The sequence below is a fragment of the Scophthalmus maximus genome, chromosome 10 (genome assembly GCF_022379125.1).
Source record: "Scophthalmus maximus strain ysfricsl-2021 chromosome 10, ASM2237912v1, whole genome shotgun sequence".
In the NCBI taxonomy this organism is placed as follows: Eukaryota; Metazoa; Chordata; class Actinopteri; order Pleuronectiformes; family Scophthalmidae; genus Scophthalmus; species Scophthalmus maximus.
In genome coordinates, this window is record NC_061524.1 from 16740641 (window position 1) to 16758692 (window position 18052).

Genomic DNA, 18052 nt, shown 5'->3' on the forward strand with positions numbered 1-18052 from the left:
TATGACTCAAGAGGGGTCCCGAAAGTTCAGCGCTGTCTCTTCCGCGGTGCGCCCATTAACTGTTCCAATGCGAGCGCCACGCAATGGAAATGATCTGATCGAGGGGCTCTCTCCTCAGATTTATGCTGTCATGGGCGGGCATGTATCACCGTAACCCTGCTGCTGTTAATATGGTTTCAATTTATCTCCCGTTAACAGCAGGAAGGAGATTTGTCATCTGAGGTCTTAGAGGAAAGAGAACTGCATGCAGAGCAAAGGCCTCTAGAAGATACAACTTAAGTCAGATCCTTTCATGAAGGAATCTTTTAAAATCGCGTCGGAGGTCCTGCGTCTCCACCTCCCGCTAATTGAGACTCAAACGGCAGCACGAGCGACAGCGAGACAGCTAATTACCGTCCTTTGTGATGAAGCAAATGGCAGACACTGTACCACCCTGCTGTACCAGACATAATAGCAAACACAAATATCTAATTATGCCATCGTCGCTCCCCGCTTTCGCAGTTCGGTCGCGGACGTTTCCTACTAATTGGTGGCCCGCACTATTGGTCAGCCCACAATCGCGAGGGATGATGTGGACAATTAGAGCCGGGAGGTACCCATGGCTCGTCGCGTCGGTGATGGTTGACGCATCGCATCGCATCTCATCGAACTCCAAAAAACAAATGTTGTGGAAACGCCGCGGTGCGGCGACAGCGCAGGGCCCCGGACACGGGATCCCTCTGGGGCAAAAAGTCTCTCCATTGTGCAGACTCACTGGAACACAGCTAATAAGGGAGCGCGGGCGGGGCGGCGGAAGTACGCTCACAGTGCACAAAACGCTGCAGACACATTTTCGTCAAAGCCGTAACCCTTTTTTTTTTTTTTACTTTGCATAATAAACAGTCGTATACAACAGGTTCAAAGACCCAAAAACACACATCGTGTCAGCTGGGAATCAGTGATTATCTCTACCTTTCATCTGAGGCTGCGGCGACACGGGCAAACATTTCTTTTCCACTGACAGGCTATGTAAATAAAATCCTATAAAGCGACTTTACCCTGCCAAAAAGCACTGTAGAGGTCCTCGGCTGCTTTCTCATATAAAGTGGATGAGCAGTGTTTTCATTCCACTCTCCTCCGTCTACCAAACACGCCAGACTGAGGGTTAAATTAGTTCAATGTTTCGCTTCCTCACGTGCCATCCGCATGAAGAAATCCAGAACAAAGCGTAGCATGAAGTGACACTAAAAGCTGATTGTCTCAAACAATAAATATTTGTTTTCCTCGTGCACTTTCAAACCCCCGACGTCGACTCACATGCTTCTGATTTGTCGCTGGGTGCCTCTGCTCGTGCTACTCCGCATCCTCTTTTTTTTTTACCTCCCGGGCTCACTGTCAGAGCCCCAGAGGCCTCGGAAAGACAGAGCTCGGCTAATCCAAACAGTAAATATTTCATGACCTAACAATGACATTATATAAATAAATAAATAAATCAAACTTAGGCTAACGCTGTTCATTTATATTGCATCGTCAAAGGGGTATTAGGGAGCATACGGGGGGTAAGACGGGGTGAGGTGGGGGTATATCTATGAACCTCTCGAACTCTAATTAGTCCGCGTGGCCCAAAACAAGAGAGGGAGGAATAAGTGCACGGGCTCGGGATAATTAAGCGATTGTGAGCGGCGTGTACGTGAGCTGTCAGTCCAATCGCCAGCCATGTCACACTCGGCAACGCAACGGCGACCGGACAGCCGCCCGTCGCCTTTGATCTGGGCTCATGCATACGGAATCAGGTCAGGCCATGGTCACACACATTTACACGCACGCACGCACGCAGGCACGCAGGCACGCACACAACACAACACAACACACAACACACACACACACACACACACACACACACACACACACACACACACACACACACACACACACACACACACACACACACACACACTTAAAGCGATAGTAAAGAAAGACTCTTTTCAAAGGGCCGCAGTGGTAGGACCTCTGCAAAGGGAGACTGGCAGTCAAGCATGCACAGGAAGAAAGGAAGGATAAAGGATAAGAACAGGAGGGGGAAAGGAAGGGATGAACGTGACAAATCCACACAAAGACTTCAGAGGGGCTACAACTTTAAAAAAAAACACAAAAAAAACCAACCCAGAGGTTACTTACAGCTTCTGACTTGGGCTTGACCACTTTCATGAATGCTCCTCTCGCCTGCGCCTCCATCACTTCTGTGTTGGTGGCTTTCCTGGTGTCCAGGAACTTCAGCTGGGGCAACTTGTGCAGAACGAAGTACCTGCAAATAACACAACAGTTCAGCTTTTTTAACTCTACCATACCGCTGCGTTGAAAGGCCCCCGTGCAGGCCGCTCTCTCGCCAATGAGACAAACCGAGAATCTAAGGAAACGTGTAAACTGTGACAAACTAATCAGGCTGACACCAATTCTAATATGTAAATCAACACAACTTGAAAAGGAGCCGTGTTTACGGAGATTTTAATGCTCACGCAGACTTAATGGTGATATTTTCTTGCGTGTAATGATCTTCAAAGCCGATAAGAATAAGTCCGACGTATAAATAGCACGAAAGCAGATACAACCTGTCTGCCAGAGCTGTCACTGTGACAGCATCACAGATATCTGCCTAAGCTTTCAGACACACACTGTCTTTCATTGGGAGGGAGAGAAACGTCAAAAGATAATGGCTGGAACACGTAGATGACAACAGATCCTTTCACGGGCAGGCGGGGAGACAGGAACCAGTTTGTCAGGGCTGAGCTGGAAGCCAAAAAGGCACATGCACGCAGCACCTAAGTGGAGGGTGAGAAAGGACAGGGGATATAGGCACAGACGAGACCTGTGCGCAAAGAGCCGTGACAAATTGATGATGGCGACGGCGGCGATGAGGGGGAGACGGCAAAGCCCATGTCAAGTTTTCAACACCTGAGGATTATAAGGAGGCGATGTGTTTAGACTGACATGGAACAGGAAAAATCCCTCTCTGGAAAATCGCGCAGGACAGAAACATAAAACAAGCAGAGTGCTCAGCGGCAGAAAAAGGAAACAGATTATCAACACATTACATTTATCGCACGGGCCTAACTGACCAATAACAGGAGTATTATGATATGGTAGCCACAACTGAGCGCAAACCCTTTTCCGATGAGAGCACCGGCACTCACACCGGTAATATATAAGAGGCACCGTTCCCATTCCCGTTCCCGTTCCCGTTCCCGCCTCCATGTAAAAGGACTTTGTTTCAGGGCATTTCAATGATGAAACGTGAAGATGCCCTTGGGAGACGCGCAGAGAGGTTATTCTCCATAGGTAACCTACCATCACAGGGTCAGGGCAGATGACAAGGCTCTGTCAGCCAGTAGGGATATTAATAATTCAACCCAACCGCACAGGGAGGAAAAGAGAGGAGGGTAGGAGGGTAGTAGAGATGACTGGGGAAGAGAAAGATTCATGCAACTCTTTTTGTTTGGTTTTAGCAATGCCAAACATGTTGACATCAATATTAGTGTTGCTGCCCTTGAAGCGTTTGCTGTGAACTAAAACCTTTTAGAAATTCTGTAAAATTCAAAGAAAATAATAAGTGAAAAGAAATCCAAGCAAAGTTTTCCTTAATGGGCCCTTTAATAATAACCCTCCACTTTAAAAAAGAAGAATAACTGTATTATCTGGTACTAAAAACATGAGACATAGCTGATCATATATGTGAGTTGTAACAAACATATCAAATAGTAGTTTATATAGCTGTATAGAGTTTATTGACATTTTTTACCCAAAATTTAAAAAAACAAAAAACCAATTCTGCTCTGCAGGGAGCTATACTAGTAAAACAAAAAAGTTACATTCGTGGGTAGCTGGAGTTATTTAAAATTATATCAATGTAAACAATTTACATAGTACAAATTTACAGTACATTTACTGGGGCCGCATTCACAAACAGAAGGCTCCCAACTTAGTCCAAGCTCAGGAGTGATTTAGGAAATGTCATAGCAACTCTGCGCAAGGAAGGGACATAACTTTTTATGAGTGTGGGGAGGAGTGGTTGACCTTGTGTCTTTACAAGGATCTAGTCTTAACTGAGAAGAAATTCCTAAAAAAAACATATTAATGCCAATCATTTTCTTAGAATTACGTCACAGGGGGCAACTCGTAGTATGAAGCTTCAGGCATTCTGTGCCAGTTCGTTTCAAAGTACATATTACGAAACGATGGGGCTCATCAAACAAAGTTCGAAGTAATCATTTATAAGACTTATACTAGCAGCTATGAAATACAGCATAACAGCTTTTAAAAATGAATATTCATACAGACTGAGGGTTATCATGACGCAGCTGCGTTTATGGCATTTAGGAAAAAAAAGGTTGAGCGAACACAAAGTGCAGCGGACAGAAGAGGCACCTCGGGCACAGGCTCTTTCATCCGCCAACAAGGGGCGATTGGACAAACCGATAACTTCCCTCGAGATAAGAAGCTAAATTGTCGCATAAAAATACGTTAATCTTTACACATCACGGAGGCAGACAGAAAAGACAGAGGTTGAGTTATAACTATGGGCACCACATATCTGGTTTCCCGAGGAGAGAGGGCCGCATACACACAATGCTGCATAATCAGTGACCGCTGTGAACATATGATATTACAGCTTTGAAATCGTGTGTTATTGTAGTACCCCAAATGTCCACTGAGCGTATGCATGGCTGGCTAAGGACAGGACAAACATTTAACCTCCCCGCAGACTGCACACGACTGTGTGAACAAACACCACGTTTCTGTGTCATCGCATTAATTGGAGCGCCGACGCCAACGCACCGGGGTATTTCACTTGAGAGGCCGGGAGCTCCCGGGGCACCGGGCTGGGTATTTATTGCCCAGGGCCAGTGCTGTCACGACCTGCACACAGCCTAACCTTGTCAGACATGGAATCTGCATCGCGCTCAAAATTGATGTTTTACTATGTGACACATTATGAATATTACATTACAGGACTGTAGACACTGTCAGTCAAAACAGAACAGCTCCCCTCACCAGTAAGATAAGCAAGCGAGAAGGGGGGGGGGGATAAAGGGAGGGAAAGTGAGAGAGAGACAGAGAGAGAGAGAGAGAGGGGTGGGGGCAACAGGAGAGAATAAAGATTATTCAAGAAAGGCAAGGTCGGTAAATGATTAATAGGCAACAGAGTCAGAAACAAGCACTTAGGGCTAAAACAGACAAAAGAGTGTATGCTTTTCGCCTTTTATCGCATTTCACGTAAAGGACCCTGACAAATGGTGGTCATATTGCATGGCTTAAGGCCTGGCTTGATGTTTAATGCATCATGTGCTCGGGTACGGCAGAGTAGTAAACACTCATTTGTGGCGGTGACTAGTCACACATGAAATCCATTTTACAAACTGGAGTGTAGAGGAGGCAGTTGACAAAGCTTTTAGAGTGATGTGGTTGAATCTGCAGTCTGCCCGTGAAATACAAGGGGTCTGGAGGTAAAAAAAAATAAATAAAAGAGGAACATTTCCAAATCCATTACTTACAAAAAAGCTATCACTTTGAATAGTGTCAAAACTGTCTGACTGAAAATGTTAACACACCCATAACATTATCCATCCGGTTTGGAGTGATACCGGTTCCTTATTTAGATGTGACATCACCGCAGTTCAGTTCATCTACGCGGCCACTGACCTGTATCTCTGGTAGTCGTCCTCGTCCTTATCCAGGCTGACCAGCTGGTTGGGGCAGGCCTCATTTCCCAGCAGGCTTAGGTACTCCAGTGACGGGGTCACATCGGCCAAGTGTTCCAGCAGGGCCTCGATATCAGTCAGGTGTCAAAGGGCGGATGTCAAGGACCCAGCGCTGTTAATTACATTAGCATTTACTACCCGGCGCACCGCCCCTCCCGGGCCTGTCCGCACTAAAACGCGTCACTGTCAAATTTACTGAGGTGCTCAAAGGGGCCAGTCACTGGCTTTGTGAGACTGGGCAGACAGAGGGGCAATTTAAGGTGCAGGCTTTGGCATATAGCAGTGACACAATTTGGCTGCCTCTCTCTCTCTCTCTCTCTCTCTCTCTCTTTCTCTCCATCTCTTTCATTTCCTAGGTGGCCGGGTGCAGAACAGTGACAAAATGATGGATGCCCTGCGGTTCAAACAGTCCGTGCTTCCCAGAGCCGGCGCTCTGGAAAAAGTTTTTTTGCAAAAACGTGGAAAAAAAACAAACAGCCCCTAAGCAGGCACATTCATCACTAATACATGCACTCGGAAAATTGAGCCCCAAAAGTGTCAAAATACAACTGCACTAATGCATGCGCTCGAGCTTTAAAATGGCACCGCGCCACGACAGGATGTACATAATTGGCCTATTAGCATGTGCCGACCACTTCACAACCAAACTCGGCACACAGTCCCAGACGCGCACTTCAAGCAGCCCCAGTTTTAATGTTGACTCTGGAGGTGTGTGTGTGTGTGTGTGTGTGTGTGTAAGAGAGAGGGAGAGAGAGAGAGAGAGAGAGAGTGAGCATCATTATCCAGTAGGATCTGCATAACCAGAGGAAAACAGGACACATTGCAAAACCTGTTCTGAAGCTCAGAGTGGAAGTTCACACATTTCTGACTGATCATAAACAGCCTCGCAGCGTGCCCGTGTCTCGGAGTGCAGAGCTCTGGTTTTAACGTGTTTACGCCGGGTGGCGAGTAGAGTACATGGCGCTGTTATATTTAATGATGTGACGCCGTTCAAGTGTTGTTTAGTTTACAAATCAAACAACCGATTCAATTCATTTCGGTAAAGCAGTAGAGGCAAAGCACAACGCGTTGATGAGACAGATTTTTCATTTCATTTTAAATGACTCCTTATTATCAAACAGCAACTTATTTAAGTTCATGTGCTATTGCCGGGAATGCAATTTCAAACCAAACACAATCTGTTCTCCTTGAAAGTAAAAACTCAAATCTGCTATATTGACTCTGAAACCTGATTCCACTAGAGGTCTCTGTGGTTCAAAAACTCGTGGTGCGTGGAGCTCTGTGACAGCCAAGTTGCTCTGCTCTCTATTTGCAACACACAGAGCTCCCTGCAAAGCCAGGACATCAACAACTGGTTTCGAAGAGCAGGTTGTGTTAACATTGCAATGTAAGCAAACTAATCTTGATTCTGATACTGATCCCTGTGATCTATGTCCGCATGAATCCAAAAATGAAAGAGTGATTTGTTTGAAAAGGATATTTGATTCTTATTGAGTGTCAGCGTGTGGAGGTTGGGTAACCTGGGCAACCGGAGGTCATTTCCAAGCAGATTGTTGTCGACGACCAGCTCTTCCAGCTCAGTGAACATTTTGAGGCCGGCCAGTGACCTGCAATGACAAGGCAACAGGAAAACTGTTATGGCTCTACATCTGGCCAGAAGTTATAGTGCAGAAAAGAAATATTTCAGCCTCCCTCTTTCATACGCGGCGAGAGCGCCTGTCAGAGAAGTGAATGACAAGAATTAGTGGTGCTGAGCTCCCCTGGCATGGTGAGGCATCGTTCAGCGGCTGGCAGGATGAGGGATGGGGGTCACTTGTGAGTAGCCGGGATTCAAAACAAAAGGCTTCAGAAATGCGGCGGGCAGGATGAATTTGTCAATGTCTTGTGCCTTGAGGCGCCCAGTTTCGCCTGACCCTAACCCTCCATTCCCAAGACAAATCACTCTGTCACAGTTCACCTTCACTCCCCAGACACAAATTTAACTTGTCATCCATCATTTTCACAGAGGAACCGGAATACACTCGCAACGGCAGATAGAATGGAAGGGGGAACTTTTTCCTCTCTTTTTTGGCCACTGTGCCGCAATAGGGGTGAGTGTCGGGATGTTAACTTCAAAGGGATTTTCCTCCCCCCTTCTTTTAAAGAAGGAATTCTGCCCTTCCGCTCCGTTTTATGACACATTGCAAAGAGAGGTGAGGGGTCATCTCAACTCCTTTCCTCTCCCGTCTCGCTCACACACACACGCACACATTCACACGGGCATAAAAATGATGGAGGGTGGTGTGTGGAGTAATGTTAGGGCCCTGCAAAGTTCAAGTTATAGAAGGTGCACAGGGGCGATGTGTGTGCTGTCTAATCCGTCACACTGTCAGCGTGCGATGTCCGAGTGTCCTAGGTGACTCCATTGACATTTAAATCTGCAAGAATCTGACTCAAGAACAGTTTCTCACAGTTCACAGTGTTTTTTGGGGTTTTTTTTTTTTTTACACATTAAATTGTTACATATATGTGGTTATATTAATTATATACTCCAGGCTTCATGTTTTTCCCCCCAATTATACATTGTAAGTAAAGTATGTCTTAAAAGTTTTAAAAGCAGACAGATAACCTTGACATTAAGTAACATAAATTCCAGTGAACAGTGTCACATTGCGACATGACAAACTCAAGGTACAGTGAGGTCTCGACAGCTGCGGCGTGAACTATTGCCCCTCCCTGGATCTGCCTAGCGTCAATGGCTGCCATTATACACACGCCGACTTCGAGCTATGTAAATATAATAGCTTTATTATGACAATCTGCAAATGGATTGCAAAGACGTAGAGGAAAGGAGGAGAAAAAAAAAAAAAGAGAAGAAGAAATGCTTAAAAGAATACGCTGAGTCGTTGAAATGTGGCGTAGAGCAGCAAAATACACTCGGCCCTATCAAGATCTTGACTTGTACAACTAATTGGTCACCGAGTGGCCGCGCGTGTGCTTTCATGTGACACTTTTAATGGGCCAGACCCACTTGTTTTCTCGCTGACGTCTGATTTGTTTCTCATGTGCCCGTCACGACCGATGGGCTCGGTCTCCACCTTGACGTCTTCCTTGATCCGGAGAGCCGCGCGGACGCAAGCGGCGGCAACTCTGAACTACAAAGCGAAGAGACAAATCAGCAATTCAGCGCTGGCTGGCTGGCTGGCGAGCGAGGCGGACCGCGAGCTGCCTCATTTCAAAAGACGTCAACATTTGGCCAACACACACACACACACACACACACACACACACACACACACTGACAGCCTCTTATCAGGTCTGATTAATGCACCGGCAAGACGGATGAAAAGAGAGATGTGCCAGTTTCATGAAATCCGACTCCGTTTGCTTGTTTTGTTTTTTTCCCCCCACGGTGCTTCACATTTATTCAAGCAACAAGGCCCATTATGCTACAGCGTACTGAACACCATAGCGCTTGTTTGCCACTATGCTCAATTTACTGTTGTTTGCTATAAGAAATAAAAAAAAACAAGTGCCCTCAGTTTTGCCGGGCTTTGTCCACATTTCAACTTCTCAAAATCCAAATGCGCAAGTACCGAAACACTGGTGTGAACCGACTATTGGCCGAAATAGAAGTTGCATTTTCACACTTATCGTGTTTGTACTGGCGTGGAATTCGGCCCGACAGGCAATTATTTTCCGTGAGTATAATCTATGTGAATGTGTAGTTAGGAACAATTGTGCACCACGGCGGATTAACATTATTTTATTTGTTGTGAACAGAGGTTTGCTAACTAACTATTGCCACCTGTGTATGTGTGTGTGTGTGTGTGTGTGTGTGTGTGTGTGTGTGTGTGCGCGCGTGTGTGCGTGTGTGTGCATGTGTGTGCATGTGTGCATGTGTGTGTGCGTGTGTGCGTATGATGGGCTGCAGTCCTGTGGGTGATGTTATTAGCTGCTCGGTTAAAGGGAGCCGCATGGCGCAGGGGGGAGCCTTATTAATTGTTGTTTTCATGTCACCACTGCTGCGTGCACTGGCTGATTTAATCAGTTAAATTCACAGCCAGGGGAGAACCACTGAGTCCCATCCAGCATTATCCACAGTGCAGGGATTGAACTTCTAATACTCTCCAGCTTTTCTGCGCTCCCCCTGCAGATTTCCATAGCCGGTTCCATTACTTTTTATAAGCTTTTCTTGTTTGAATGTGCGGCTTGGAAAACTAACAAAGTTTAAGCACTGCAGTAAAAGCCCTTCACTTACAGAGAGAAGCAAAAAACAAACAGCGTTTGCTTTTAACAAAACTAATGAGCATAATTGACTTGAGACCCGATACTATATATCACATACACGGGCAAAACACATATATCATTAACCAAGGGTAAATAAGAGGCATCTGTTTCGAAATAAGCGTTTAAATTCCAACCTTTACAAGGATAGAGAAATTTATTTAGCCTCGCATCATCTCATTTGGTCATTGTCCATATTTAGATTAAATAAATGTGAGCAGCAACGTGAGATCAAATGGCATCTGCTTAAAACCTTTAACCATCAAAGCGCGAGGGACGGAGACGGAGCGGGGCGATAGCTTTAACGAGGTGAGGCGACGAATCCCCTCCTTGTTAAGATAATTACGATCAGCCTCATTGTCAGAGCTAATACTTCACACGGGCTTGTCTTTACACTTTGACTGCCACTTGGCCCGTGTGAGCTAACCGTCACGCATCGCATGGCCCCCGTGTGCACCGGCGTGTGTGATTTTTTGGAGCACATGCGTGTGCTGAAACCGCCATTATCCACGGACACCCCGGCGACTGAACACACAGAGTTCATCCACCAATGTGGCTGGAGCGCGGGAGGATGTGAGAAAACCGGACAAGGACACTCCCGAGGAGTCTCCGGCCCAGAGAGCAGCCCTGCCGGATCAATACGCTGATACTAATGCAGACATAGTGATTGATAAACCACTGCTGACAACGGAGGGAAGAAAACTCTCGACCATTATTGGCTGAAGTGTCAGTCACCGCTGCCAACGGTGTGTGCACTAGTGCCATGTCAGATGTCCTCAGGCAACAAATGACGACGGCAGCCGTGGCTCTTTTAACATGTGACGCATATAGTCCCCCTTCTTATGTCGGCTGCTCTTTGAAGCCGTCGCCCTGAATGAATGGCGGTTGGGCAATTTTTAGAAACTCTGGAGACGATAGGTCAAGTGAGGAGTTTGCCGAGCACGTACGTTACAGGGCTACAATGCACGACAAGCTCAAAGCCTTGCCTCTTTTTTGTTTTTTCCAGAAAAGGCGATGGGGATAAGAGAGACAAGACTAGAACACGTTCCTTAGACTAATATATATGTGAAAAACAAACACGCACACACACACAAACACTTGTGAAAAGCTGGAAAGCCCCCACAGCTGTAATCACAGTTTAAGGGCCGATGTCCTCTCAAAGGTCGCAACGGTGCAGCAAGGCAAAGTGCCAGGGCTGCAGAGTGACGGGCAACACTGACGTCCTGTTCAGAGGGCAACAGATAAATGTTTGATGAATTGACCAATACCGGGGACCTGATGGCCCTCCTACGCGCATAATGGACTATTCAGAGCACACTTTCGGATTGCCTGCCAAGATAAGGTACTGTAATGAAGCGGGGGACGATCTGGAACCTGGGGAACCCTGTGTGTGGACTGGCTATAATAAACTTGATAAGAGCGGCGGATGGAGGAGGTCTGGCTGGAGAGCCAGTCAGCTTGAAATAGTGAAGAAAAACTCTGACGGCTCTCGCTACTCTGGGAACTGCACAATATCTTTCAGTCTTCCAACAGCAATTCACTAAATCCACCATATTAATAGATTCCACCTATTCTTGTCTAAAGCAAACCAAGTGATCTCCCAGGAAGTCGACATTGTGTTAACAAGGAGCCTATTTCAAGAATCAAGACTATATAACATTATATCATAGAATAATTGTCATTATACAACAGCAGTTACCAACCTAACCCATTAGGTTGGTAACTTGTTTATCTTTTTATATGAAAGAAAAAATGATGAATATGATGCGAAATGACTTGATAGAAGCCCGGTGTGCTAAAGTGTGTATTGGAATAAAGCGGCGGTGAGCATGAAAGGAGCTGTAGGACAACAGGAATTGGAACTGTATGTAAAAAAAACAAAAAATATTAATTCACGAAGTATCCATTAGTTCAACACAGCTTTATTTCATCACTCGTGCCCCTTAACAAACACACAAATAAACATCAAAAAAATACCAAAATACAGCATCAAAACCCTATCCGGATTAGCTGGTGATGAATAAGACGACATTATCTGTAAAGCAAGTGAATGCCCTGCAACCCTCCAAGGCCCCCCTAACGTCCCTCCTACCACCTCCACACAGGGCTGATCAGGCCTGTTCCGGCGCTCTCCCCTCCAGCTACACTTTATGGCCTGTGCACGTCTCTGTACATGCATCTCTGATGGTGACGGTGAATTAGACTGTCATTATCTGTCTTTATCCCCCCCCCATCTCCATCACACGTAGACAGCCATTGCTCAGTGGGGCACTCCCCTCTCTGTATTGCCAGGCCTCAGGTGGCAGTCATTTAAAGATCACACGTTCAGGACACACATAGCCCTCCCTGAATGCATGTCAATTCACACATGGGAAGGGGATTACACATCTCCTCCTAGGCAGCCGCAAATTACTATTAATGGCAATGCAAATCATTAGAGCACGTTCGGTGCCGCCAGCAAATCTCCTCTTCACGTAGGTTCACTCTTAATCTGCTTTGTGTATTGCGCTATGCTTACCCCCGATATGTGTGGAAGCATCACTATAGCTACAAAGCTGTCAATTGGAGGTGGCATGTAGGATTTAACCTTACACACAATTACATCATTTGCAAAAACAACAACATATAGATCTTTTAAGAGAGCACAAACAGAACAAAGCGAGAAAACATCTGTGAAAAAAAACAAAATTAGCAGAATTCTTTGTTGATGGAGAGTTTAAATATCACTGCTCATTACTGTCACGCGTGCGGATGAAGTTGTTGAAAATGTCTACACGGCGGCGCGCCTGTCGAACGTTCAGAGCGAGCTTCTGTGTGTCTGAATGATAGCACCGCTGTGGATCCGGCGGCGTCTGATTTATAGACTACCCCTGTGGATATTCGTGCTGAGTGTGTGAGGTTAATATTCTCTCTCAATGTCATTAGCGCTGGCAGAGGGGCTGCGGGTACTGTGAATCAGACAGGGACCGATCCTGTCAATTCACACACACACACACGCACACACACACAACGCACACACACACACACGCACACACACATACATACAAAGAGCCAGGGCCAGATAAAATCAGAGCCACTGTACTGAGGTCAGCATCAGCTGGCCTCCTGCTTCCCCTTGAATCTCCACTGCCTGTCTGATTAATGACCCTGGACCAACCCTGGCCGGGGGATAAGAACTTGACAGACATTCTTGTCAGGTCCGACCTCGTAAGCCTTTGCTTGACCCCGGTTTGGCCCGGGATGAAGTCTAAGCTCCGACAAGAGCTGCCTCTTTCCCAGGAGAAGGAAAGCAACAGAGAGATCACTGCACAAAAAAAGGTGGATGCCTCTTTTTGAGAGATTTGTTACATGGCCAGACAGTATCACAGTTGTCCCATGTACAGCACTAAACTGTACACAGTGAAATACATCATCAAACAAAGATGAAGGGGGGGCAAGCAGAACGTGGGTGAAGCTGAGCTCCATCAGAGACTTTACAACACTCCCCTCCTCACGGCTCCTGGACTGCTCACAGAGTACAGCCATGCGTCTTGTGGATGTTTGTCTTGAAAGATTAGTTGTCTATCCACATGACAAACACCCTCCTCCCTCAGTGAGCGGGAGCTGGAAATCAATTCACTGATGGCATCTCAGTCAGTGAGGACATCGATGCAGCGCAAACAAGCGCACACATCTCTCTCACGCATGCCACACGGGCTCACACATTCTCAAGTGTATATAATGCCGTGAAAATTACAGTGTCAGGCTCGGCGAGCCAAGGGGTATTGCAACAAGCATGCCTCACATTGAACAATGAGCTTTTCATGAAAGAAAGGACGCGACAAACAAATCGGGTGTGTGCACAGGAAACGCGACTGGGGATGACCTTGCGTACACCTGCGAAAAAGAATAGAAAATATAAAGACAACGAACATTCAACGCTACATGTGCTCTGTGAGGAAGACTGCCTCAGTGCCTGTCTGACTGTACACTCTGTCATTACAGTGTTCAGGGTCAGCGCTTGTCAACATCTCCCTGAGAGGGGGGGAGCCGTCCTGCATTACGTTTGAGTGAGTTCAACTGTCAACTGCCAGCCATTTGTATGCCTCAGCATCCACCTAATAGCAAATAATCACTACCCTGCGCTCTCGTCGTGGCAAATGATCGATGATGTCTTGAAGTCTGACGGATGACCCTGCCACAGTGATGTCCAGGCATGCATTAAAAACCACCTCGATGAAATGCCTGTCAGTCTGATGAGACGACACAAAAAAAGAAAGAGAAAAAAGAAGAAGCACATCACTCACACTCACACACACACACACACACACACACACACACACACACACACACACACACACACACACACACACACACACACACACACAGAGATAAAGGAGAGAATGAACCGAGCAGAGGACGGCTGCGATTCAATGCAACAATTAGAAGGAAAAAAAAAACCCAAACAAGTTCATATTAGTGGAAAATCTTATAATGTGACAGGACCTGTGGTGTGATTGGTTGACAGCATTACAAGAGGTAGACCGCTCAAGTACCACCTGGGATGCACCCCCCCCCACACCTCTCTAACACACAAACAGCTCCCCATTACCCCTCAGTGTTCAGATTAAAATGCGCAGCACCACAGTCTTTGATCTCCCACTTGCTGACACAAATCCTTTCAAGCCTCAACGTTTCCCTGCAAAGGTAATTAGTGCTAATTAAAAAGTTTCGAAAGCAGTCCACGGCTGCTGTTGACGCTGCTGCTGCTGCTGCCGCTCGGGCGCACCCTCCGTCAGATTACCCATCTACCCCCTCCCCAGGTCCGACGGATGTGTGTTGTCAGGTGCGTTCCTGCCTCTCTCCTGCGGAGGATCCCGTAACCAGACGACACCGGCGCGCCAAAGAACATTTGCAGAGGCAGGGTGAAATCCGGAAGCCCAGTAAGGGGTCTAACCAGGGGTCTAACCACCCCCCCCCCCCCGACAAACCTGTGCTCTGCAGGAGAACATGTAATGGCACATGTAACAAATGCAAGCCCCGCAAATAGAACAGGTGTAGTCTTTAATTGGGATATCCTAGCTTGGGAGAGGGGGGGAGGGGGTAAACACACAGTAATTAACTTGATAAGGAATTTGATTTGCTGAAATCATCATTGCTGAGAAACATATCATTCCGAATGGGTTGTGATTGGCATAACGATAACTAAATGCAAAGACGCCAGACTCTTGTGGCATGATGAATAAACACAACAGTTATTAAAGGACTTCCTGTTTAGTGTGATTCTAATAACGCGCGATTGAGATACGACTTGAGCGGTCTCACAGTGCTGTGATTCATTCAGCGGCCTACCTTATTGCTTTCATCAAGCCATTATTATGATATAATTAGCTGCCTTCCCAGCGTATTATTAAGTGGCTTGCCGAGTGTCAGGTACAGAGGCGTCTCAGAAGTGTCACAAACACACACACACACACACACACACACAAAATCCTATATCGTTCCACAGTGTTTCAGAAAGATAATTACATAATCTCAGCATGGAGAGCAAGCAGAAAAGTGATAATTAGACAAGTATTCCTGCCAATTAAAATATCAAGCCTTGTGGAGTTTATTTTCTTTTCTTCCTCCAAGTGATATAGAGCTCGATTCACTCCCATTCAGGACATAATGTGATTGTATTGCTCGTGTAAAATCTTCATAGGGAAATCAATGCGACCTGAAGCAATATTATACCAAACATTGACCTATATCACAGAAGCTATCGGTGCAGCCGAGAACACTGTTCGATGCTGGAAGGCTTCCAAGGGCCCTTTGAAAGCTGGTGAGGTAATGAGTGTGTTGAGTAGGTTGAGTTCTTCCGAGACGACAATAAGAGCCACGGTGTGTGTTTTGGCTCTGACAAGCCTATTAATAGGCTTAATGAGTGACATGTAGGTGTGCCAACAAGAAGAAACAGAGAGAACAACAAAGTTATTGATTTGACCTTTGGGATAGTTCCTTCTTTCATTGTTGTTGTTTTTCGCCTTGTTTTACACGGCGGCGGGAGACAATAAAACATGTCACCGCGCGAGGCAGCTTGCAACCGAACGCCATCATTTTAATTTAAATGTTACATTTCTGGAGACATCGCTGTCAATGCATAATTGGCACTGAATCCCGGTTTGGATGTACATATTTATCATTCAGCGTGAGACACTCAAAGACACCGACAGATATGTTACTTTGATGGGATGACAGTCAGATGTGTGTGTGTGTGGTGGTGGTATGTGTGTGTATGTGTGTGTGTGTGTGTGGGGGGGGGCGGGGTAGAACTCCAAATCAACTGTCGAGCTGTCAGTTAAGCTTTCTGTCACAAACTTGCACATAAACATGCATGATTAGAAATAGCAAATGAGCTGTAGGCTGGAATCAGTGTCTCCTCTCCAGAAACTGTGTAAATAGGTTTATTTGATCCAAGACGGAAGAATAAAATTCAGAAGACAGACTTGGAAGAAAATCATAGTAAATGATGGACAGCCTTTCCATTAGGACAAACTTCACGGAGAGAAAACGCAATTACTTGTCATACTTACGAATAACGGAAGAAAGGAAGACACCTTCCAAGAGTTACCTAGAACTAGTATCTGCAAAATCAAGTCCACTTTTACTTTAACAGACTATAAAGATAGAAACAAAACTTTAAATGTAAGATCAAGTGATCCATATTCACACGGCTTTGAAGACAAATCTTTAACAATGGAGATCAGAGAGTCTCCTTTCTCTTTACTGAAGATGGCCTTTCTGTCTTTGTAGTTCCCTGACACTGCTCTGGCCTCTCTTCCTCTCTGCCCTGGGAGAAAAGAATAAAATAATAAAGTCCCTCCCTCTCTCTCTCTCTCCCCCCACTGTCTCCCTTTCCCGCCTCCCTCCTTGTCTCACCGCTGGCCCATTACCTTTACCGAGTGAGGCTCATTAAAGAAGGCAAGTTGAGTCAAATCTTTCCGTGATTCAGCAGAGGTGAATTGCTGTCAACATCATTAACTGTCATTTCTCCAACTCACTTCAGTACTTATGAAGTGTTCTTTATTGTGTAATGATCCACACCTCTTCTCCAAATCAGCCCCCTTCAAAGGCCCCCGGAGGACATACCACCCATGCAGCCGCCTGACATGCCAGAGGGTCAGATCAAACGTGGCTCCATCATTACGTCCCCTCCTCTTTGTGCATGAGCAGATCCGGCATTTCGCCCTGCGCTTCAGCTAGCAGGTATCTTACGTTCCTCAGACGGAGCTGAAGTGAGGTCAGCAGACCCAAAGAGTTAAGCCGAGAAGGGGGATAATACTGTAGTTTCAAACGTAGTCTTATCTATCTGGAGCCATATCGCCCACTAAACGTGCGTCATTCCCATTTGTTTTGCTGCATCATGAGACCAAATTTCGGCCCGATAACCGCCCTCCCTCCCGCTCTGTTTGTTTAATATTGTTTACTGATAGTTCACTGATCTCATAAGGCCATTGGTCAGGCGGGCTCCATGGCTAATTACAGTGAGAGCTGCCCTGCTTGTCATGCTAGATGTCCTCCGAGTCCAGTCGTAAGAGAAGCCCCCTTTGTGCCACCGCCATTGTGTGTCCCCCAGTGCTCAGTATCATGCTATGAGATGTCCTCCAGGCCTTGTGTTGGGGAAAGCCTCCTTTGTGCGGGCGCCATTGTGCGTCCCCAGTGCCGAACCCCCTGCTAGGTAGGAACACAGACAAAGTGCAGCAGGGGGATGCTTCTCAGGGCCCTAAGACCTACAGTAAATCTTCAAACAATTTAGACAAACAAAAACGGCCGCTGTGCTGCAGTGAGAGTAGACAAGGAAAAGCAGATGAATAAGCAACATCAATTACTGGGGCTCTGACCTGCAAGCCCCCACACCATGGCACACATTTCACACCAAATCCTCCCAGATTGAAGTTGACACTGCTGGAGTGGAAACACTGACCCCTCACAAGGCTGGCGCTTCAAACTTAAGAGCAGAGAAAGGCGGGGGGGCTGACAAACTACATAGACCAAGGCCAACATGGAAGGGGGACAAGAGGGAGGGGTGT

The 18052-nt window shown here is 46.3% G+C and overlaps 1 protein-coding gene across 1 annotated transcript in view; it reads right to left on the reverse strand.

Moving 5' to 3' along the window:
• The window catches only part of lrmda (leucine rich melanocyte differentiation associated), a 200140-nt gene that overhangs the window by 58462 nt on the left and 123626 nt on the right, over nt 1–18052 (reverse strand). The window contains exons 3-5 of the mRNA XM_035605928.2: nt 7216–7342; nt 5677–5816; nt 2158–2284 (exon numbers count right to left, since the gene is read on the reverse strand). Of these exons, the coding sequence (XP_035461821.1) occupies nt 2158–2284; nt 5677–5816; nt 7216–7342 (394 nt within the window). The remainder of the gene's footprint in view (nt 1–2157; nt 2285–5676; nt 5817–7215; nt 7343–18052) is intronic.